Source organism: Dreissena polymorpha, chromosome 10, assembly GCF_020536995.1.
Source record: "Dreissena polymorpha isolate Duluth1 chromosome 10, UMN_Dpol_1.0, whole genome shotgun sequence".
NCBI classification, from domain to species: Eukaryota; Metazoa; Mollusca; class Bivalvia; order Myida; family Dreissenidae; genus Dreissena; species Dreissena polymorpha.
In genome coordinates, this window is record NC_068364.1 from 64,499,339 (window position 1) to 64,522,903 (window position 23,565).

The following is a 23,565-nucleotide window of genomic DNA, read 5'->3' on the forward strand; positions in this document are numbered from 1 at the left end:
AAAACTGACATGTCTTGAACGGGCATCCAGAACCACCTTACAAGTCAGGAACGTCTTGCAGCAATATTAACCCTTTCCCACTCAGAAGCAGAGTGAAAATGGCTATGTGCAAACAGCATAAAACCAGAACAGCCTGCGAGTAGCTTGCAGTCTGTTCAGGTTTTATGCTGTTTGCTGCTTATCAATAACTAAGGGTTGGAAATAGAGCCTTTAAAACTTGAATCTAGTAAGAAAGTTCTTTAATTAAATTTCATTTTCTAAGGGACTTCTAATGCGTAAAAGTACATTCATGTTTCTAAGTGGTAAAGGGTTAATCAATGTATCACATTTTCATCTATGTATCACAAAGCTATATTACAAAATAGCTAGCAGGTAAGCAAATTAAGATACAAAGACCAAACAGAGGACCAAATATCTGTCCCACATGTCACTTCATTCTACTTTGTTATCAAACCACAACAGGGTGCAGGATCACGTGACTTTACAATTGTAGGGTTCACAATTCAAAGTTAATGGATGTTAACCCTTTCAGTGCTGGAACCGAATTTTGAAGGCCTTTGCAAACAGTTTGGATCCAGATGAGATGCCACAGAACGTGGCATCTCATCAGGATCCAAACTGTTTGCTATTCTGATAGTATTCTTTGAAAAAAAATCGAATAAAATGCTAATTTAAGAAATTCAGCAGATAACATTTTAGCAGACGACTAATTTCCCAGCATGCAAAGGGTTACACACCAGTATGTGGCGCTTGCCTTAGTAAGAACCCAGAGTGCTCATGGTAAGCTTGTGGCCACCATTTGTCCTGGGTCCTGTATCATGGGTCCCCACCTTTAGCTCATTACCACCTAGAGGTAATATTCCTCTTTCAATCTTGATGAAACTTAGTCATAATGTTAATCTTTACAATATCTAGGCCAAGTTTGAAGTCACATGGATCCAAAAGCAAGGTCATCGGGTCAAATCTGGAAAAAAAAGAACTTTTTACACATGTACAGGCCACATTTATGAATCAATCTTGTTGAATTTTTGTTAGAATCTTGACAATACTAGGGATGAGTTTTAAAGTGGGTCATGTAAGCCCATAAATAGGTCACCAGGTCAAATCTTTGGAAAACCTTGTGACCATTCCAGAAGCCATTGTTTAGAATCAATTTTGATGGAACTTGGTCAGAATGGTTATCTTTAAAGTATCTTGGTTGACTGGTGTTCAAAATCTCCAAACAAAAAGTAGATCACATGGTCAAATCTTAAAAGACACTTTTAACCACTTAAGAGGCCACATTAATGGTGTGAAAGCAGTGATTTTTTTTTTGGACAATTTTTGGATTGGAAAAAATCACATTGCTTTAACATGTATTGGGCATGTTTCGTTGTTTGCTTACAATAATATTATATTCACTAAAGTTAAACTTCTAGAGCTGATTAGTGGGACTAAATGTTGGGATTTAATTTAAAAAAAAAGTAACTTTAAATGGCAATTTAGGTTGTCATTTGTGAAAAATATGTACTTTTTATGCCTACGGATCCAATCGAATGATCGGGGATATATTGTTTTTGGCCTGTCTGTCTGTCTGTCATTCTGTCCCAAAACTTTAACCTTGGTTAAAGTCAAGGTTAAAGTTTTGCAATAACTTTTTCACTATTGAAGATAGCAACTTGATATTTGGCACGCATATGTATCTCATGGAGCTGCACATTTTGAGTGGTAAAAGGTCAAGGTCATTCTTCAAGGTCAAAGGTAAAAATATGGCTTCAAAGCGGCGCAATAGGGGGCATTGTGTTTCTGACAAACACATCTATTGTTGACATTGTATTGTCAAATGTCATTGACATTTGGCCGATATTCGGCCCCACATTAGACCCAAAACACACCGTACAGAAAAATTTACTATGTATGTACTGTCCACACGGTGTCTGTTGTAGTCATGGTGAGACGCCTTCTAAGGAGCAGACCATTGAATTCATTCAGCTGTGTGCCCGCTTCAAGAACCAGAAGCCCCTTGAGATGATAGGAGTTCACTGCACGCATGGCTTTAACAGGACTGGTTTCCTTATCATTGCCTATATAGTGGAACGCATGGACTGGAGGTTTGCATCGTTGTCATTATTTACTGAAACAAAAAGTTTTTATCTTAATGAGCTTCCCTATGAGAAAACGGCGTAAAGCAGTCTCACATGCTGAGAAGGGAGCATAATAAGTGGGAGCAGTGGTCTAATGGTAGGACGCTGGCTTAGAGATCGAGAGGTCCGTGGTTCAAATCCCGCCCTGAACACTCAAATTTCCCTGAGCAAGAAATTTATCCCACATATGCTCCTCTCCACCCAGGTGTATAAATGGGTACCTGTGAGGGAAATAATCCAATGTGCCGTGGCCTCATACTGCGCCAAATATGCTAACGGACGACTTATGACCCAGTGACCAGGGGAAAAATGTGAAGCGCCTCTGAACGCACATACTGTATGAAAAGGGCGCTAAAAAAATGTGGTAATAAAAAGGAACAACACTCTCTGCGTTATCTGGATTTTTACTGAGAACAGACTTCCTTTAAACAAAAAAACAAAACTTTCATAAAAGCTGAAAGTGTTGTCCCTGATGAGCCTGTGCTGACTGCACAGGCTAACAAGGGCTGACCCTTTATGCAGATGGATTGAACCTGTGTTCCCAGAGTGAGGCTCAAATATAAACAGTTTGGTCAGGGTCTTTGGTGAGCCCGTTGTTATGTTGCCAAAGTTTTGAAGAACCTGAAAAAATGAATGAATTTGAGTATGCCCCCCTTCGAAGAAGAGGGGGTATATTGTTTTGCACATGTCGGTCCGTCCACCAGATGGTTTCCGTATGATAACACCAGAACGCTTAGGCCTAGGATCATGAAACGTAATAGGTACATTGATCATGACTGGCACATGATCCCTATTGATTTTCAGGTCACTAGGTCAAGGTCACAGTGACTCGAAATAGTAAAATGGTTTCCGGATGATAACTCAAGAAGGCTTAGGCCTAGGATCATGAAACTTCATAGGTACATTGATCATGACTGGCAGATGACCCCTATTGATTTTCAGGTCACTAGGTTGAAGGTCAAGGTCACAGTGACTTGAAATAGTAAAATTGTTTCCGGATGATGACTCAAGAATGTTTACGCCTAGGATCATGAAACTTCATAGGTACATTGATTATGACTGGCAGATGACCCCTATTAATTTTCAGGTCACTAGGTCAAAGGTCAAGGTCACTGTAACTCGAAACAGTAAAATGGTTTCCTGATGATAACTCAAGAATAATTAGGCATAGGATCATGAAACTTCATAAGTACATTGATCATGACTGGCAGATGACCCTATTGATTTTCAGGTCACTAGGTCAAAGGTCAAGGTCACAGTGGTTCAAAACAGTAAAATGGTTTCAGGATGATAACTCAAGAATGCTTACGCCTAGGATCATGAAACTTCATAGGAACATTGATCATGACTGGCTGATGACCCCTATTGATTTTCAGGTCACTAGGTCAAAGGTCAAGGTCACAGTGACTCAAAACAGTAAAATGGTTTTAGGATGATAACTCAAGAATGCTTATGCCTAGGATCATGAAACTTCATAGGTACATTGATAATGACTGGCCGATGATCCCTATTGATTTTCAGGTCACTTGGTAAAAGGTCAAGGTCACAGTGACTTGAAATAGTAAAATGGTTTCCAGATGATAACTCAAGAATTCTTACGCCTAGGATCATGAAACTTCATAGGTACATTGATCATGACCGGCAGACGACCCTTATTAATTTTCAGGTCACTAGGTCAAAGGTCAAGGTCACAGTAACTCGAAACAGTTAAATAGTTTCCTGATGATAACTGAAGAATAATTAGGCCTAGGATCATGAAACTTCACAGGTACATTGATCATGACTGGCAGATGACCCCTATTGATTTTCAGGTCACTAGGTCAAAGGTCAAGGTCACAGTGACAGAAAACGTATTCACATAATGGCTGCCACTACAACTGACAGCCCATATGGGGGGCATGCATGTTTTACAAACAGCCCTTGTTACTATTCTTTATGGTGAGTTGATTATCAGTAGGTTTAATATGACAACACTTGGTTTCACTACCATGTCAAAAATAGTACAACTAGTGATAATTGATGTTTAATTTATTTGCCTGTGACTGACATTTATGTTTTCTTACATTTTAGTGTGGATGCAGCAGTGCAGTTATATGCTCAGGTATACACTTTTAGTATCTTTCATTTCACTTGTCTTCAAATTCACCAGTAAGCTCATTTATTTCAAAGCCCATTAAATATCAAACTTATATATTATTGATATTGACGATTGCATATTTTATTTAAAAGCATTGAGCTTTTGAAAGCTTTTGAAAGCATTTATTTGGCTTATCATGGTATAAACCAGTAAGATGGCAGTTAATAGAAGATCAATTTTTCTACAAAACTTTCACTTTGGAACGAAAATGAGAAATGTATAAAAGTAAATTGTTTTCCTGAAAATAATTCATACAATTATGTTCATATTTAGCCTTTTAAATCATAGTGAATTTTGACAGAAAACTGTCAGATTTTGTTTTAAGATGTTTAAAAGAAGAAACATTTACTTTACCAAAGTCCAGTAACTCAACACTTACCCAACACTCATGCAGGAAAATCTCTGTTTTTATGCCCTCGGAAGGTTGGCATGTAGCATTTGAACTGTCCGTCAGTCAGTCAGTCAGTCCGTCCGTCCGTCCGTCTGAAAACTTTAACATGGCCATAACCTTTTCAATATTGAAGATAGCAACTTGATATTTGGCATGCATGTGTATCTCATGGAGCTGCACATTTTGAATGGTGAAAGGTCAAGGTCATCCTTCAAGGTCAAAAGTCAAAAATACAATCCAAGGGAAGTAATAAGCTTTAAAAGGGAGATAATTTTAAACCTGCCAAATGATATATTGAAATTTTATTTCAAAGCAGCGCAATAGGGGGCATTGTGTTTATGACGAACACATCTCTTGTTCTGTTTATTGTGACATCACATCTAATTCATGGAATCCCCCTCTCCTTCAGGCCCGACCCCCAGGCATCTATAAACAGGACTACCTACAGGAGTTGTTCCATCGCTATGGTGACATAGAAGACACACCCCCTGCCCCTGTTCTGCCTGAATGGTGCAACGGTAAGACAGTGGTGATATTGGAAATGGTGTGATGGTAAGGAAGTGTTGAAATTGGAAATGGTGTGATGGTAAGGAAGTGTTGATATTGGAAATGGTGTGATGGAAAGGCATTGTTGACATTGGAAATGGTGTGACGGTAAGAAAGTGTTGATATTGGAAATGGTTGTGATGGTAAGATAATGTTGATATTGGAAATGGTGTGATGGTAAGAAAGTGTTGATATTGGAAATGGTGTAGTAATGGTAAGAAAGTGTTTATATTGGAAATGGTGTAATGGTAAGAAAGTGTTGATATTGGAAATAGTGTGATGGTAAGAAAGTGTTGATATTGGAAATGGGGTGATGGTAAGACAGTGTTGATATTGGAAATGGTGTGATGGTAAGGCAGTGTTGATATTGAAAAAAGTGTGATGGTAAGACAGTGTTGATATTGGAAAAGGTGTGATGGCAAGACAATATTGATATTGGAAAATGTGATAGTAAGACAGTGTTGATATAGGAAATGGTGTGTGATGGTAAGACAGTGTTGATATAGGAAATGGTGTGATTGTAAAACAGTGTTAAGATTGGAAATGGTGTGATGGTAAGAAACTGTTGATATACAAAAAGATGTGATGTTAAACAGTGTTGATATTGGAAAAGGTGTGATGGTAAGACAAGTGTTGATATTGGAAAAGGTGTGATGGTAAGACAGTGTTGATATTGGAAATGGTGTGATGATAGGACGGTGTTGATATTAGAAAATGTGTGACAGTTAGACAGTGTTTATATTAGAAATTGTGTCATGGTAAGAAAATAATTGATAGCATTTAGCACATACCTTTTTGGCAAACAAAGCACAGCAGAGACTTTTTCTGAGAAATTAAAAATGCTTTTTGCAGATTAAGGATATTTGCCTGGTTGTGTAATTTTTAGCTCGGCGTTTTTGGCGAAAACCCAAGGTATTGTCACAGCCTTGTCGTCTAATGTCTGAGTCGTGCTAAAACCTTAACATTTTGTTAAGGTTTTGAACATAGGCTCTAAATTCAAAGTGCTTCTACGTACAAATTTAAAACTTCATATGTAGATGCACCATAATGAGTTCTACACGCCACACCCGTTTTTGGGTCACTAGGTCAAAGGTGAAGGTCACTGTGACCTTAAAAAAAAATGAAAATAATTCTGACAAGCTTTCATTTATCCAAAACTGCACCCGTAGCCAAGCGTGGCACCCGTTATGCGGTGCTCTTGTTTAAATAAAAAAATTACAAGACTTTGATGCAGAAACTGAAAACCCTGGTAGCAAATGTGGTTTCTTGTATGTGAGTGTTTAATACAGTGAATATTGTTGACAGATGAGCAATAATAATATAATTAAACGTGTAATTAACCCTTTCCCTGCTCAGAAGCAAAGTGAAAATGGCGATATGCAACCAGCACAGAACCAGATTGACTGCGGTTAACTTGCTGGCTGTTCAGGTTGTATGCTGTTTGCTGCGTATCTATACCTTAGGGGAAATGAAGCCTTTAAAACAGGAATCTATTATAAAAAAGACTTTCTAAGGGACTGCAAACGCATCAAACTGTGTATCTGAGTGCTGGCAAAACCGAAACTTGTAAAGGCTGTTTACGTGGGTTCTGTATTTGGCTTCAGAGACTGAGGAAGGTGTGGACGATGATGGCAATCTCATAGAGGCTGATGGCTCCGACCAGAATGGCCAGCGCAAGAGGTTCAAGGCAGAGGTGGTGAAAAAGGTGAGTCAGAGAAGCAGAATGGCCTGGGTATCTATATGAGCCTGGCTTGGGAAAGTGGAGCTAAATGCATGTGGGTAAAGTGCTGTCTAAGATTAGCCAGTGTGGTCCGCATAGGCTTATCAGGGACAACACTTTTTGTCCCCTACCGGTTTCACTGGAGGGGACTTATGGTTTGCGCTCTGTGTGTCCGTCAGTCTGTCACACTTTTCTGGATCCTGGGATTACTTTAAAAGTTCTTAATATTTTTTCATGAAACTTGAAACATGGATAGATGGCAAGAAGGACATTATGCACGTCATTTCATTTTGTTCCTACATCGAAAATTCTGGTTGCTATGGCAACAAATATATTTAAAAAAAATATAAATATTTCTGACAATGGCGGAGCCGGTAGGGGACATATATTGCTTGGCAATAGTCTTGTTAATTTTGTTGTGTTTTTCGTTAAAAATAAGTCTCTTCTTAAAGGAAACCCAGTTTAGGCAGAAAGTGTCATTTATGATTAGCCTGTGCAGACTACACAGGCTAGTTATGGAAAACACCTGTCCAGTCGCCCAGTTGTCCCAGAATGCAGCTCATATAATAAAAAGCTTACTCAGTCATAAATGGTGATTTTTTTCTTTCAAAACTCATGTAAAATTAAATGCACTATTTAGAAGCCTTTCAAAAAGTATTAAGTGCATATTTGTCTTAAAGAACATGTGTTGTTGCTTAATTTCAGTTTTTAGCAAGGCTGTTTTCAGAGAAAACCCGAGCTATTGTCATAGCCAGCTCGTTCGCTGTCTGCTGTAGGCGTCTTTCTAAAACCTTAGCATTGGCTCTAAAATCAAAGTACTTCCACCTACAACTTTGAAACTTCATATGTAGATGCACCTTGATGAGTTCTACACGCCACACCCATTTTTGGGTCACTAGGTCAAAGGTCAAGGTCACTGTGACCTCTAATATCAAAGTTTAACATAGGCTCTAAAATCAAAGTGCTTCCACCTACAACTTTGAAACTTCATATGTAGTTGCACCTTGATGAGTTCTACATACCACACCCATTTTTGGGTCACTAGGTCAAAGGTCAAGGTCACTGTGACCTCTAATATAAAACTTAAACAAAACCCTTAACATTGCCTCTAAAATCAAAGTGCTTCCACCTACAACTTTGAAACTTCATATGTAGATGCACCTTGATGAGTTTTACACGCCACACCCATTTTGGGTCACTAGGTCAAAGGTCAAGGTCACTGTGACCTCTAATATAAAACTTTAACAAAAACCTTAACATTGCCTCTAAAATCAAAGTGCTTCCACCTACAACTTTGAAACTTCATATGTAGATGCACCTTGATGAGTTCTACATGCCACACCCATTTTGGGTCACTAGGTCAAAGGTCAAGGTCACTGTGACCTTTAAAAAAAACAAAAAACATTCTGACAAGCTTTCGCAGCCGAGCGTGGCACCCGTTATGCGGTGCTCTTGTTTGTTGACGAAATACTTAAGAGTAAAATAGTTATGAAGTTATAAACCTATTTTAAACAATATGTTATAAACATTTATAAATATATATGTAATAAACATATTAAAACCTCCGGTTGTATGAAAGACAGGATTAAAGTACCTTAGGGCTTGGTTGGGCTATAAATCATAAACGCAGTTGGCTTTCTTGCAGATTGATATTTTGCTATTTTTTACAACATTACCCGGTTTACGTAGAAATGATAAACCAATATGGCAATTTTTGTCAAAGTTTTAACGCCATTATTTATTAGAGTTATAACTGTAGTATTAACTGAATATTTGTCTTAAAGTATTAACTGCATATTTGTCTTTCAACTTTCAGTTTTAAATGTAGTTGTATGTAGGGTTTGCTGATGCTGAAATTTTTTCTGCTGTGTAACATTACAAGCAATATACTTGTATAGACTGTAAGGAAATAGGTCCAAATTGATCCAAAGATCAAGTTAGAATAAGACGTATTTTTTCATTTCCGAGCTCTTTCTTCTATTTTAATATTTTACCTTTACACTCAATTTTAACATCCACTTGTCTACAGTTTGTTTGTTTGTTAATGAGCCTAGAGCGAGATGTATATGTTTTTAGAATGCCAAGTTTGTTGACGGGGTCACAGGGGTCAAGCAGGTGACAGACCAGCCACGGCTTGGCAGCGTCCAGCGCAAGGTGCAGGAAATGTGTGGGTGGAAAGGGTTAGTCTGCTTGACATTCAGTTTAGACTAATTGGGCTTTGCTCTGTGAAAAGGGGGTTTAATGCATGTGCGTGAAGTGTTGTCCCAGATAAGCCTGTGCAGTCCGCACAAGCTGATATTTTATGTTTAAAAAAAGTCTCTTCTTAGCAAAAAAAGTTAATGCGGAAAGTGTCGCTCCTTATTAGCCTGTGCAGACTGCACAGGCTAATCTGGGACAACACTTTACGTACATGCATTTAACCCCTTTTTCACAGAGCACGGACTATTTATTTATGCTCAAAGGAATTGAAAGCCTAAGGCTTATTGAAACACTTTTTAGTCAGTTCCCTGAGTAGAAGAAGTATTGTGTCTTTTGGGGAGATTTATGGAACGCTTCCACAATGGGGATCAAGCTATAGACCTTCAAGAGGCTAGGTGGACACCATATCCACTACACTACAGCTTCTCATTTTGTGAAATGTGTTTTTCATTAGTGATTGAAATTTATCAAGTTGCGTTAAACATGGCTTGATGTCTGTAAACTTTTAAGGCCTCAAATTTTTTCTCGAATAAAAATATTGACCAATCAGAATGCCTGTTACATTTGTGCTCCAATTTCTATGGTGACGTGTTTAAGACTATTATTAGCTCTCTTCTGGCCGAAGGCCTGGAGAGCTTATGTCATGGCATGGTTTCCGTCATCCGTCCGTCCGTCTGTCCGTGCGTGCGTGCGTAAGACTTTTTAAGCGATAAAGTCCACAGTTTTCATCCGATTCTTTTCAAACTTGTTCAGTGTCTTTATATTAATGAGGACTCGAACCCTATTGAAAATGGGTTACATTAGAGTAAAAAGTCCAGAATTATCTCCCCTTGAATTTGAGAAAATTGTGAAATAAGGCTTGTTTATGCAATAAAGTCCACAGTTTTCATCCAATCATTTCCCAACTTGCACAGTGTCTTCATCTGAATGATGTGTCAAATCCTATTGAAAATGAGCAATATAGGAGTTATAAGTCTAGAGTTATCTCCCCTTGAATTAGAGAAAAAAATGAAAATTCCATTTTTTTATGTGATAAAGTCCATAATTTTCATCCAATTCTTGGCAAACTTGCACAGTGTCTTTGTATCAATGAGGACTCAAACCCTTTTTTAAAAAGAGCAATATCGAAGCAATAAATACAGAATGACTTTCCCTTGAATATGAGAAAATTTTGAAATCCCGCTTGTTTATGCAATTAATTCCACAGTTTGCATCCAATTATTTCCAAATTTGCACAGTATCTTTATATCAATGAGAATTTGAACCCTATTAAATATGAGCAGTATTGGAGAAATAAGTACACAATAATTTCCCCTTGAATTTGAGAAAATTCTCCTGTTTGCGCGTTTAAGTACACAGTTTCCATCTTATTATTTCCAAACTTGCACAGTGTTTATAGCAGTAGAGCGATTCAGGCCCTCATGGGCCTCTTGTTGAAGGATGTGACCTGATTGAATGCTTTTTCGTATTTACCAATCACAGACAATGTGTTCATGCTTGTTGTCCCTATGAAAACAAAAAGATATTGATATAAAACAAGTAAGTATTCAATGTCATTACATATAAAAGAACACCAGGCTTTTCCCCAGCATTTTGTTAATGCACAGGGGTCTATGTACATTACTTAAGACCTAAAATAGTGGCACCCTTTTGCCTAAATGCCCTGGGGAAAGGCCTGGACCACAGGCCAAGGCAAATGACTCTGACATGTCATTTAACAGATCAGCAAGTTACTAGAAGTATGGCCTCTTTGTAAATTGAAAATTCAGATTGATGTTTGTGGTCATAGCTTGGAAACGCATATTAAATTGAAACTTAACACATTTTAGAGTCATCATGTGCGGTCAATGACCAAGGTGTTTAACCTTGACTAAAATAGCAATTACCATTGCTCGTAGCCAGGACGAAAATAGAATGGTTACTTGAGCCTGCTGTCTGAAGACAGCCTTTGTAATTGTTGCAAATATGTTATCACTATGTATTGTCTACAAGGTCCGGCTTTCCTGGCTCGCAGCCGGTTTCCATGGATATTAACAACATAGACTTCCTAAGGAAGAAGCCTTACAAGTGCAGCTGGAAAGCAGATGGCACTAGGTAGGTGGTTCACAGTGGTTGATGGCATTAGGTAGGTGGCACACAGAAGTTGATGGCACTAGGTAGGTGGTACACAGTAGTTGATGGCACTAGGTAGGTGGTACACAGTAGTTGATGGCACTAGGTAGGTGGTACACAGTAGTTGATGGCATTAGGTAGGTGGTACACAGTAGTTGATGGCACTAGGTAGGTGGCACACAGAAGTTGATGGCACTAGGTAGGTGGTACACAGTAGTTGATGGCACTAGGTAGGTGGTTCACAGTAGTTGCATGGTTTGTGGTGGCACTAGGTAGGTGGTACACAGTAGTTGATGGCACTAGGTAGGTGGTACACAGTTGTTGAAGGCACTAGGTAGGTGGTACACAGAAGTTGATGGCACTAGGTATGTGGTACACAGAAGTTGATGGCACTAGGTAGGTGGTACACAGTTGTTGAAGGCACTAGGTAGGTGGTACACAGAAGTTGATGGCACTAGGTAGGTGGTACACAGTTGTTGAAGGCACTAGGTAGGTGGTACACAGTTGTTGAAGGCACTAGGTAGGTGGTACACAGAAGTTGATGGCACTAGGTATGTGGTACACAGAAGTTGATGGCACTAGGTAGGTGGTACACAGAAGTTGATGGCACTAGGTAGGTGGTACACAGTAGTTGCATGGCACTAGGTAGGTGGAACACAGAAGTTGATGGCATTAGGTAGGCAGTACAAAGTAGTTGATGGCACTAGGTAGGTGGTACACAGTGGTTGATGGCACTAGGTAGGTGGTGCACAGTAGTTGAAGGCACTAGGTAGGTGGTACACAGAAGTTGATGGCATTTGGTAGGTGGTACACAGTAGTTGATGGCACTAGGTATGTGGTACACAGAAGTTGATGGCACTAGGTAGGTGGTACACAGTTGTTGAAGGCACTAGGTAGGTGGCACACAGTAGTTGATGGCACTAGGTAGGTGGTACACAGTAGTTGCATGGCACTAGGTAGGTGGCACACAGAAGTTGATGGCATTAGGTAGGTGGTACACAGTAGTTGATGGCACTAGGTAGGTGGTACACAGTAGTTGCATGGCACTAGGTAGGTGGAACACGGAAGTTGATGGCATTAGGTAGGCAGTACAAAGTAGTTGATGGCACTAGGTAGGTGGTACACAGTGGTTGATGGCACTAGGTAGGTGGTGCACAGTAGTTGAAGGCACTAGGTAGGTGGCACACAGAAGTTGATGGCATTAGGTAGGTGGTACACAGAAGTTGATGGCACTAGGTAGGTGGTACACAGTAGTTGCATGGCACTAGGTAGGTGGAACACGGAAGTTGATGGCATTAGGTAGGTAGCACACAGTTGTTGATGCACTAGGTAGGTGGTACACAGAAAATGATGGCACTAGGTAGGTGGTACACAGAAGTTGATGGCACTAGGTAGGTGGTACACAGTAATTGATGGCACTAGGTAGGTGGTACACAGAAGTTGATGGCACTAGGTAGGTGGTACACAGTAATTGATGGCACTAGGTAGGTGGCACACAGTAGTTGAAGGCACTAGGTAGGTGGCACACAGAAGTTGATGGCATTAGGTAGGTGGTACACAGTAGTTGATGGCACTAGGTAGGTGGTACACAGTAGTTGCATGGCACTAGGTAGGTGGAACACGGAAGTTGATGGCATTAGATAGGCAGTACAAAGTAGTTGATGGCACTAGGTAGGTGGTACACAGTGGTTGATGGCACTAGGTAGGTGGTGCACAGTAGTTGAAGGCACTAGGTAGCTGGCACACAGAAGTTGATGGAATTAGGTAGGTGGTACACAGTAGTTGATGGCACTAGGTAGGTGGTACACAGTAGTTGATGGCACTAGGTAGGTGGTTCACAGAAGTTGATGGCATTAGGTAGGTGGTTCACAGTAGTTGCATGGCACTAGGTAAGTGGTGCACAGTAGTTGAAGGCACTAAGTAGGTGGTTCACAGTAGTTGATGGCATTAGGTAGGTGGTACACAGAAGTTGATGGCACTGGGTATGTGGTACACAGAAGTTGATGGCACTAGGTAGGTGGTACACAGTTATTGAAGGCACTAGGTAGGTGGTACACAGTAGTTGATGGCACTAGGTAGGTGGTACACAGTTGTTGAAGGCACTAGGTAGGTGGTACACAGAAGTTGATGGCACTAGGTAGGTGGTACACAGAAGTTGATGGCACTAGGTAGGTGGTACACAGTAGTTGCATGGTTTGTGGTAGACATCAGCTAAGCCAGATGGCACTAGGTGAGTGTGGTACACAGTAGTTGATTGCATTAGGTAGGTAGCACACAGTTGTTGATGCACTAGGTAGGTGGTACACAGAAACTGATGGCACTAGGTAGGTGGTACACAGTAGTTGATGGCACTAGGTAGGTGGTACACAGTTGTTGATGGCACTAGGTAGGTGGTACACAGTAGTTGATGGCACTAGGTAGGTGGCACACAGTTGTTGAAGGCACTAGGTAGGTGGTACACAGAAGTTGATGGCACTAGGTAGGTGGTACACAGTTGTTGAAGGCACTAGGTAGGTGGTACACAGTAGTTGATGGCATTAGGTAGGTGGTACACAGTAGTTGATGGCACTAGGTAGGTGGTACACAGTTGTTGCATGGCACTAGGTAGGTGGCACACAGAAGTTGATGGCATTAGGTAGGTGGTTCACAGTAGTTGCATGGTTTTTGGTGGCACTAGGTAGGTGGTACACAGTAGTTGATGGCATTAGGTAGGTGGTACACAGAAGTTGATGGCACTAGGTAGGTGGTACACAGAAGTTGATGGCACTAGGTAGGTGGTACACAGAAGTTGATGGCACTAGGTAGGTGGTACACAGTAGTTGGTGGCACTAGGTAGGTGGTACACAGTAGTTGCATGGTTTGTGGGGAAAATCAGCTTAGGCAGATGGCACTAGGTAGGTGGTACACAGTAGTTGATGGCACTAGGTAGGTGGTACACAGTAGTTGATGGCACTAGGTAGGTGGTACACAGTAGTTGAAGGCACTAGGTAGGTGGTACACAGTTGTTGAAGGCACTAGGTAGGTGGTACACAGTAGTTGATGGCATTAGGTAGGTGGTACACAGTAGTTGATGGCACTAGGTAGGTGGTACACAGTAGTTGATGGCACTAGGTAGGTGGTACACAGTAGTTGCATGGCACTAGGTAGGTGGCACACAGAAGTTGATGGCATTAGGTAGGTGGTTCACAGTAGTTGATGGCACTAGGTAGGTGGTAAACAGTAGTTGCATGGCACTAGGTAGGTGGCACACAGAAGTTGATGGCATTAGGTAGGTGGTTCACAGAAGTTGATGGCATTAGGTAGGTGGTTCACAGTAGTTGAAGGCACTAGGTAGGTGGTACACAGTTGTTGATGGCATTAGGTAGGTGGTACACAGAAGTTGATGGCACTAGGTATGTGGTACACAGAAGTTGAATGCACTAGGTAGGTGGTACACAGTAGTTGAAGGCACTAGGTAGGTGGTACACAGTTGTTGAAGGCACTAGGTAGGTGGTACACAGTTATTGAAGGCACTAGGTAGGTGGTACAAAGTAGTTGATGGCACTAGGTAGGTGGTACACAGTTGTTGAAGGCACTAGGTAGGTGGAACACAGAAGTTGATGGCATTAGGTAGGTGGTACACAGTAGTTGATGGCACTGGGTAGGTGGTACACAGTTGTTGAAGGCACTAGGTAGGTGGAACACAGAAGTTGATGGCATTAGGTAGGTGGTACACAGTAGTTGATGGCACTAGGTAGGTGGTACACAGTTGTTGAAGGCACTAGGTAGGTGGAACACAGAAGTTGATGGCATTAGGTAGGTGGTACACAGAAGTTGATGGCACTGGGTAGGTGGCACACAGAAGTTGATGGCACTAGGTAGGTGGTACACAGTTATTGAAGGCACTAGGTAGGTGGTACACAGTTGTTGAAGGCACTAGGTAGGTGGTACAAAGTAGTTGATGGCACTAGGTAGGTGGTACACAGTTGTTGAAGGCACTAGGTAGGTGGTACAAAGTAGTTGATGGCACTAGGTAGGTGGTACACAGTTGTTGAAGGCACTAGGTAGGTGGTACACAGAAGTTGATGGCACTAGGTAGGTGGTACACAGAAGTTGATGGCACTAGGTAGGTGGTACACAGTTATTGAAGGCACTAGGTAGGTGGTACAAAGTAGTTGATGGCACTAGGTAGGTGGTACACAGTTGTTGAAGGCACTAGGTAGGTGGTACACAGAAGTTGATGGCACTAGGTAGGTGGTACACAGAAGTTGATGGCACTAGGTAGGTGGTACACAGTAGTTGCATGGTTTGTGGTAGACATCAGCTAAGCCAGATGGCACTAGGTGAGTGTGGTACACAGTAGTTGATTGCATTAGGTAGGTAGCACACAGTTGTTGATGCACTAGGTAGGTGGTACACAGTAGTTGCATGGTTTGTGGTGGATATCAGCTTAGCCGCTCTTAACCATTTACCGCTCTGAAGCAAAGCAAAAATAGCTCTATGCAAATAGCATGAAACCAGAACAGCCATCGAGTAACGTCAGTTTTTATGCCGTTTGCTGCTTGTCAGTTTCTTATGTTTGGAAATTAAACCTTTACATCTGGAATCTAATAAGAAAGATCTAACATGTATTGATTTGATTGTCTATTTAGTAGGGATGGCAACGAATACCGATTTCGGTATTCGAATATTCGGTCACCCTTCCGAACGAATATTCGGATATTCGGATATTCGGTCAACATCTGTTGGGAAAAAGTCAACTTTGTTTACCGTACCATTACTCCATGAATGCTACTTTCGTTTTTACCGGAAGTTCACCGGAAGTGTTTAAATATTGACACAGCGTTGCCGTCGTTAATTCGAAGCTGATGTTGTTGATTACTTTTTATGGTTAAAATTGAATGACAAAAACTGTTTTTAAACTATTAATATCGTACACCAACAATAGAACGAGAAACCTAATATTACATGACGACAACATATTACATGACAAAACAGTTAGATCTACATATAATTAAAGCTGAACTTAAACGAATTACTTAGTATGTACATAGACACAACACACTTTGAACCTGTTTAACAGACTAAACAGTCAGTCTTTTAAAGTTGCCACGTTTAAAAGACACTTGGATCGGCGACTTCTTATCGGATGACGTCGTGAAATACGTCCAAGCAGCGAAAGGCGTAGGTGGCATTTTGCTTGGACAGATATTTACTTTATGCGGGTAGCAATTATAATATTTTCAATTAAATGAGGGTGAAATACCAAAAACATTTCTTTAAGTATAATACCTGATTGAATATTGAGTAATAAATTAATGTTTGGACCATACGATACGCAAATACTCATTAGAGGTTGAGTAAATTATTTTCTAAAAGCTTTTTTGATTGGACAACGTGATTATAACCATACGATCTGTTTTGTTTTTCACACCAAGTCGGCTCTTTCTTTACTCAATTAATCTTTGATCATTTTAAATGTAATTCGAGTTATTAGATCAATACGGGTCGGTGTTTTAATTTCCATACGGTCTTATTTGTTTAACACAAAGTTGGCTTTTCCTTTACTCATTTAATCTTTAATGATTTTAAATGTAATTCGAGTCATTGGATCAAGTGCAGGTCGGTGTTTTGATTGCCGACGCGACTTGCATCTATCATAATTTTGACACAAAGTGTCTGGCTTTGTTAGTGGGATTTATGACCGGTATACTGTCGTCACCATAGCGACGCATTAACGCGCCTACCGGAATAAACATTATGACACGGGGAACAACTTTTTTGACAATGTTTGAAGTAAATTTTACGAATACAAAGTCTTTGAAATTACTCGATTTTTTATTTTTTCTTCCGAATATTCGATTCGGAAAACAGTATCCGAATATTCGGTCCGGGACCGAATATTCGGATATTCGGATATTCGTTGACATCCCTACTATTTAGGGATTCCAAATGTATCAAAGTGTGTATCTGTGTGGTAAAGGGTTAAACTTCTTTAATATACCCATTCTACTTTATGCCCTCTTTTTTGGAAGACATGGTGTGGAATATAGATTTTCTGTTTCACGTCTACCTTGGTTATTGTTTCTTTTTATTTCTTGATAGATTTATGAACTTTGTTATGCTTCAGTTGGAAACGTTTCAAGTTAAAATTACTGAAAATTTGAGGTTTATTCATATTGCGCTATATCTAATTTTGATTTAAACTTTTATATTGTGAAAAAAGTTACATTCCGTCAAATTCTTGTTGCTTATTGATGGACCTGTAGGCAAAGTTGTTTTATACAAAAGTTGCACATTTTAAGCAGTTTCATGATGCTAATTGACAGCCTTGTAGGTTATGTTACAATATAAAATGTTGGAACATTTTTGCAGATTCATGATGTATATTCAAGGCAGTATAGGTTATGATGCAATATAATATGCCTTGGTGAAAATGTTTGCAGGTTCATGATGCTAATTGATGGCAGTTTAGGTGTATGATGCTCTTTTAAATGGTGGAACATCTGTTTACAGATTCATGATGCTGATTGATGGACCAGATCAGGTGTTTATGCTGGACAGAGATAACACAGTCTTTCATGTGCCTAAATTACAGGTAAGGCATCATGATGAGTCTTGCTTTTGGGCCAGCTGTTTGGAAAGCATTGAACAACGATAACAGATAATTACAAAATAGTGCAATTATCTGCCTTTAATTACAAAACCCGTATTATTTTTGGTAATCACTGAATATGTCTATCTGTCTCTGCATTTCTCATGTCATATACATGTACTATATATATTTTTTGCCAATTTTTTACCATCTCGGGCTAAATTGTTCTTAAAGTCAAATTTACCATATAGCACTGATTGCTACAAATTTAAGGCATTTACAAGAATATAATAAAAAATAGACACAAAGAATGCAAACTAATTTAGCTTATTCATTTATTGTTTTTGGCTAATTTGATGCAGAAAAAAAGTGAGCCATGTATCAGTAAAGAATAATGGAATAACATTTTTTTCCTTGTTAAGTTTCCAAAACGGAAGGACCTGAAGTCTCATATCAACAATACACTGCTTGACGGCGAGATGATATTGGACACTGTTGGCGGAAAAAATGTGCCAAGATATCTTGTATATGATATCATCAAGTTTGAGGTTAGATATAAATTTGATGGTTTTAAATAGGACACATTTTAAGGCATGAAGGCAAGAATTCAGATATCTTGTTTATATTTATTTAAGATTATTCATTCTTTCATCGTACCTGAATTAACCAAATAACAGCCTGTCTTATTAATTCAAGCATCTTGCAGCCTTGTATAACCCTTTACCACTTAGATATGTATTTTAACGCATGTGTAGTCCCTAAAAAAGTTAAATTTAATTTAAGACCTTCCTTACTAAATTCAAGTTTTAAAGGCTTCATTTTCAACAGTAAGGTACTGATGAGCAGCAAACATATTAAAACCTGGACAGACTGCAAGCTACTCGCTGGCTGTTCTGGTTTTATGCTGTTTGCAGATAGACATTTTCACTTTGCTTCTGAGTGGGAAAGGGTTAATATAGGTATCATGCAAAGAATAGTGACATAATTTTGTTATTTTTATCTTGTCATTTGGGTTGTTTTCAGCCATTTCTTTTGTTTACTTTTTTGTTTAAGACAGGAAAATGCTAAATAATGATGGGATAAATAGAATACTAGTGAAGTGTTATATACAGAAAAGTTTAGTTTTTCCTTCTTAAAGTTGTTTATTTCCTTGCTTAATAAGCGTAACTGTGTTCAACAATTACCTAGTATTCTTTATTAATAAGGATATGCCAAGTGTTTGAAGCAACATATTGGACACAGTCAGAATGTAAGGAGATATATCTTGTTGATGGTATTGTAAAATTTTAGGTTATAAATTGTAAGTAGAAAATGTAAGTACTTTTCAATGATATTGTCATGTTTTGGCCTGTTGTTTAAAGGCCCTATAAAGGTGACAAATCCAATTATTATGCATATAAACTGTTCTAATTTTTACCGGATTTCAGTTGCTCTTGCATAAGAAATGCTAATAACACAGCTTAGGTGCAACGTTGTCAATAATTATGTAAGATATACCCGTTTCATAATTGGAAGAAATGTTTACAACTTTGCAACTAACGTGATGTGTAGCCCCAAAGCGGTGACGTATGCTTAAAATAGCCGAAAGAACATTCAATTTTAATTCTATTTTAAACAACTTTTTACCAGCAGAAAGTAACTTACTTCACAAATTTTTACCATTTAGAAGAGACCTACTTTGTGAGTTATACCGGAAAACGTTGAAAATCAACGATATATTTTTGGCGACCTGAGTCACTTTCACTTTCCCTAGTAAACAGTGATGTAAATAAACTGATTGTTTGTAAACACATTGACTTGGAGGACACTGTATTTTGAGCTCAAAGTTGTATTGCTCATATTTTTATGGTAATGTCCAATAGCATATACATATATATTTTTGATAATATTTATTAATAAAATATGGAAAAAATATTTAAAAATCGGTAAATAATTACTGATCGTCACCTTTATAGAGCCTTTAATATTGGTCTATATAACTCAAAACTTGTTATGGAAGTAATTGTCAAAAAACAAATCATGAGCTGTTATCAATTCTTCTGAAATACAGTAAACACCAGTTGTAACAACGTCACTTTAAGCAATAATCAGTCAACACGCAATATAATAATAAGAGATACAATTAAATGATTAAATACTATGAAAGATTTGCCAGTCCTGTCTGATTTTACAAATTTATTGTTCAGTCTCTTTGTCAAATAATCAAATAAAATCTGTCACCATATAATGAATAGGTTTGCAACTGTATCTATTCACACCTTGTCACGGATATTTTCACATCTGAGTCAAGTTTTCATGTTTTACATTTATTGGTCATTGTCAGCAAAGTTGTAAAACAACAAGCTTATTTATAAACACTAACTCTAGTATTATGATTATCTTCTTTTTTGTTCTGGTAATGATAAGATGTGAACTGTATTAAAACTGTGTTTTGCCTTTATATTTGTTTATACATGTGTAAACTTGATTTAAATAAGAAATAAAATACAAACACATGCGGAAGTAACATTAGAACATGTTGTACACAATTCTTAAGCATCTGAAAGATGTGATACAATGAAAGATGCGTTATTACAAACAATTGCGTTTTTCCCTTGACTATTGGTTGTATTGTATTTTGACTATATCACCATTATTTTATATCTCAAACCAAAATTTTCTGTCCTGAATTTGAATTCAACAATTTTGCTTTTATTAATAAGATTCATTCAAATTTGTACACAAAAATGATATTAACTCTGGGTTGGTTTTTCCACTTCTTTCAACTGTTTTCCTCTCTTTGAATTTCAAAAATATTTTACCAACAGTTCTTATAATGGTTAACCCTGTATGTTGGGTTGAGCATCCCCTGAGGTGGTTCATGCATCCCCTGTCAGACTTTGTACTGGTCACTGTGTTCATTTCTCAGGGAAAAGATGTCGGCAAGATTGACTTCAACACTCGTCTCACTTGTATAGAGAAGGAGATAATTGGGTCCCGAAACGAGAAGGCGACTCAAGGTCTGTTGGATAAGACCAAGGAGCCATTCAGTGTGCGATTGAAACCCTTCTGGGATATTGTCACTGCAAGAAAGGTTAGTTTCCTAGCCAATTAGAATACGTTATAGATCTTCAGATCCTTTGCTTAGTTTCAAATAAGGGTGGAGGTTGACATCTTATTTTGTCTGGAATCATTCGCCAACAAGACTTAGCTGTTTGATATGAGTCGTGTTCTGAGAAAACTGGGCATAATGCATGTGAGTAAAGTGTTGTCCCAGATTAGCCTGTAACGACACTTTCCACCTAAATTAGATTTTTGCTAGGGAGAGACTTCATTTAAACGAAAAATGTCATAAAATCGGAAAGTGTCTTCCCTGATTACCGGTAGCCTGTGAGAACTGCACAGGCTAATCTGGGACAATACTTTACGCACATGCATTATGCCCAGTTTTCTCAGAACATGACTCATATTAGCACAACTGGGACTGATTTGACCCTTGTTCTGTTAAAGCTGTGCTTAATGCATGTGCGTTAAGTGTCCTCCCAGATTAGTTTGTTTGCACAGGCTAATCAGGGACGACACTGTCTGCCTAAACTGGATTTCCTTTAAACAAACAATTATATGAAAGCATAAAGTGTCATTTCTGATAAGCCTGTGCCGACTGCACAGGCTATGCTGGGATGACTCTTTAACACAAATGCATTAAGCCCAGTTTTCTCACAACGTGGCTCATTTGGAGGAGTTGTGGCTGTTGTAGGTACTGGATGGGAAGTTTTCCAGCCAGGTCAGCCATGAAGTGGACGGACTTATCTTCCAGCCTATCCCTGATGTAAGCATCTGTCTGATCTATTATAAATCTTGTCTTTTAATTAATTTTGTTTGTATATTTGTTTTGTAATGTTCCCCGGAAATTGCAATTACTGACAATTTTGCATATGTCGGTTTAAATGTCAGTTGGCTGCTTTTATTACCGTTCTTTAAGTCGATAATTAGTCCCCTACCGGTGAAAACGGAGGGGACTTATGGTTTGCGCTCTGTCTGTCAGTCTGTCACACTTTCTGGATCCTGCGATAACTTTAAAAGTTCCTCTTTTTTTCATGAAACTTGAAACATGGACAGATGGCAATATGGAGATTATGCACGTCATTTTATTTTGTTCCTACATCAAGAATTCTGGTTGCTATGGCAACAAATAAACTAGAAATATTGCTGAAAATGGTGGAGTTTTACCGGTAGGGGACTTTTATTGCTTGGCAATAGTCTTGTTTTTATTATGTAAAGTCTGTGTCAAGTTTTCATCTACAAAGAACTCTTGACAGGCCATTCTGGCTTTCATGGATGATATGTAATGTGTTGGGGTCACAATTATTTGGGCGTAGTAAATGGGACTTTTCATGAAAGTGTTGAAATAGAAGCAAGGGAAGCTCAAAATTGTTCATGCATTTGTTAAAATGATTGTGTAATAAATAAATAGATTCACTCTTACAGATTGTTTTGTGGCTACATTATCAAACGCATCGTCTGGAAATGCCTTTAGAAATGCAAGCTTTGGGAACTGAAATTTTTACAACTAAGTTTATATGCTTGTGTAATAAATTAAGTTTCATTTTCATCTTATCATCAGTCAAGAGCCAAAATGTCCAATAAGTACATGTTCATAGAAAGCCATTCTGGATTTCAGTCGTTAACCCTTTCCCACTCAGAAGCCAAGTGAAAATGGCCTTGTGCAACCTGCATAAAACCAGAACAGCCTGCGAGTTTTCAGGTTTTATGCAGTTTGCTGCTCATCAGTATTCTAGGGTTGGAAATGATGCCTTTAAAAGTTGAATCTATAAGGAAAGGTCTTTAACCCTTTCCCACTCAGAAGTAAAGTGAAAATGGCTATGTACAAACAGCATAAAAGCAGAACAGCCTGCGAGTAACTTGCAGTCTGTTCACATGTTTATGCTGTTTGCTGCTCATCAGTATCTTATGGTTTGAAATAGAGCCTTTAAAACTTTAATCTAGGAAGAAAGGTCTAAAATTTGATTAAACTTTCTAAGGGCTTAGAGATGCGTCAAAATACATATCTAAGTGGTATAGGGTTAATTTAGTTTGAAATTTCAAATGGACTACAAATGGGTCAAATGCGTATCCGAGTGGTAAAGTGTTTGTGGGCTACACGTTTTCAGGTGTACCACCCTGGTCGCTGTCAGGAAGTGTTGAAATGGAAGCCACCCGAGCTGAACTCTGTGGACTTCAAGCTGGAAATCAAGACAGTGGCTGGAGGAGAAGGGTACACATAGAGATATAGGTCTTAGTTTAGACCAATTTATTTTAGCTCGATTGCATAAAAGGTCTAAGGCTTATATGAAACGCTCTCGAGTCTATTTCCTGGGACTAGAACCAGTACTTGGTGTCTTTGAGAGAGATCTAAAGAACGCTCTCATGGTGGAGATCAAACCCATGACCTCCGGGTCGCTAGGCATGAGACACCATATCCACTATGCCACGGCGACCTATCGGTCTTGATTTGAGACCACATTCGGACTGGCTGAATTGGGGTTGTATCCAATAATCTTACTGCGAATTATTTAACGCAATACAGGAGTAATGAATCTCTGGAAACATTATGAAGAGAGAATTTCTTCTTAACATCAATAGCCATGTTTTAAAAATATATTCACATTTAAAATGACTTGTACAAATAATGTTTTATTCTAAAACTATGCAAAATAAGATAATTGTTTATCCTTTATTGCATTAAAACCACACCAGACAAAATTAACTTTCTTAAGCTGGCCA

The 23,565-nt window shown here is 38.8% G+C and overlaps 1 protein-coding gene across 1 annotated transcript in view; it reads left to right on the top strand.

Moving 5' to 3' along the window:
• Positions 1–23,565, top strand: part of LOC127847386 (mRNA-capping enzyme-like) — a 36,979-nt gene that overhangs the window by 8,686 nt on the left and 4,728 nt on the right. Inside the window, exons 5-15 of the mRNA XM_052379255.1 lie at positions 1,926–2,090; positions 4,194–4,224; positions 5,061–5,169; positions 6,802–6,902; positions 8,994–9,097; positions 11,109–11,210; positions 17,724–17,805; positions 18,225–18,350; positions 20,711–20,875; positions 21,539–21,610; positions 22,953–23,056. Coding sequence (XP_052235215.1) covers positions 1,926–2,090; positions 4,194–4,224; positions 5,061–5,169; positions 6,802–6,902; positions 8,994–9,097; positions 11,109–11,210; positions 17,724–17,805; positions 18,225–18,350; positions 20,711–20,875; positions 21,539–21,610; positions 22,953–23,056 — 1,161 coding nt within the window. The remainder of the gene's footprint in view (positions 1–1,925; positions 2,091–4,193; positions 4,225–5,060; positions 5,170–6,801; positions 6,903–8,993; positions 9,098–11,108; positions 11,211–17,723; positions 17,806–18,224; positions 18,351–20,710; positions 20,876–21,538; positions 21,611–22,952; positions 23,057–23,565) is intronic.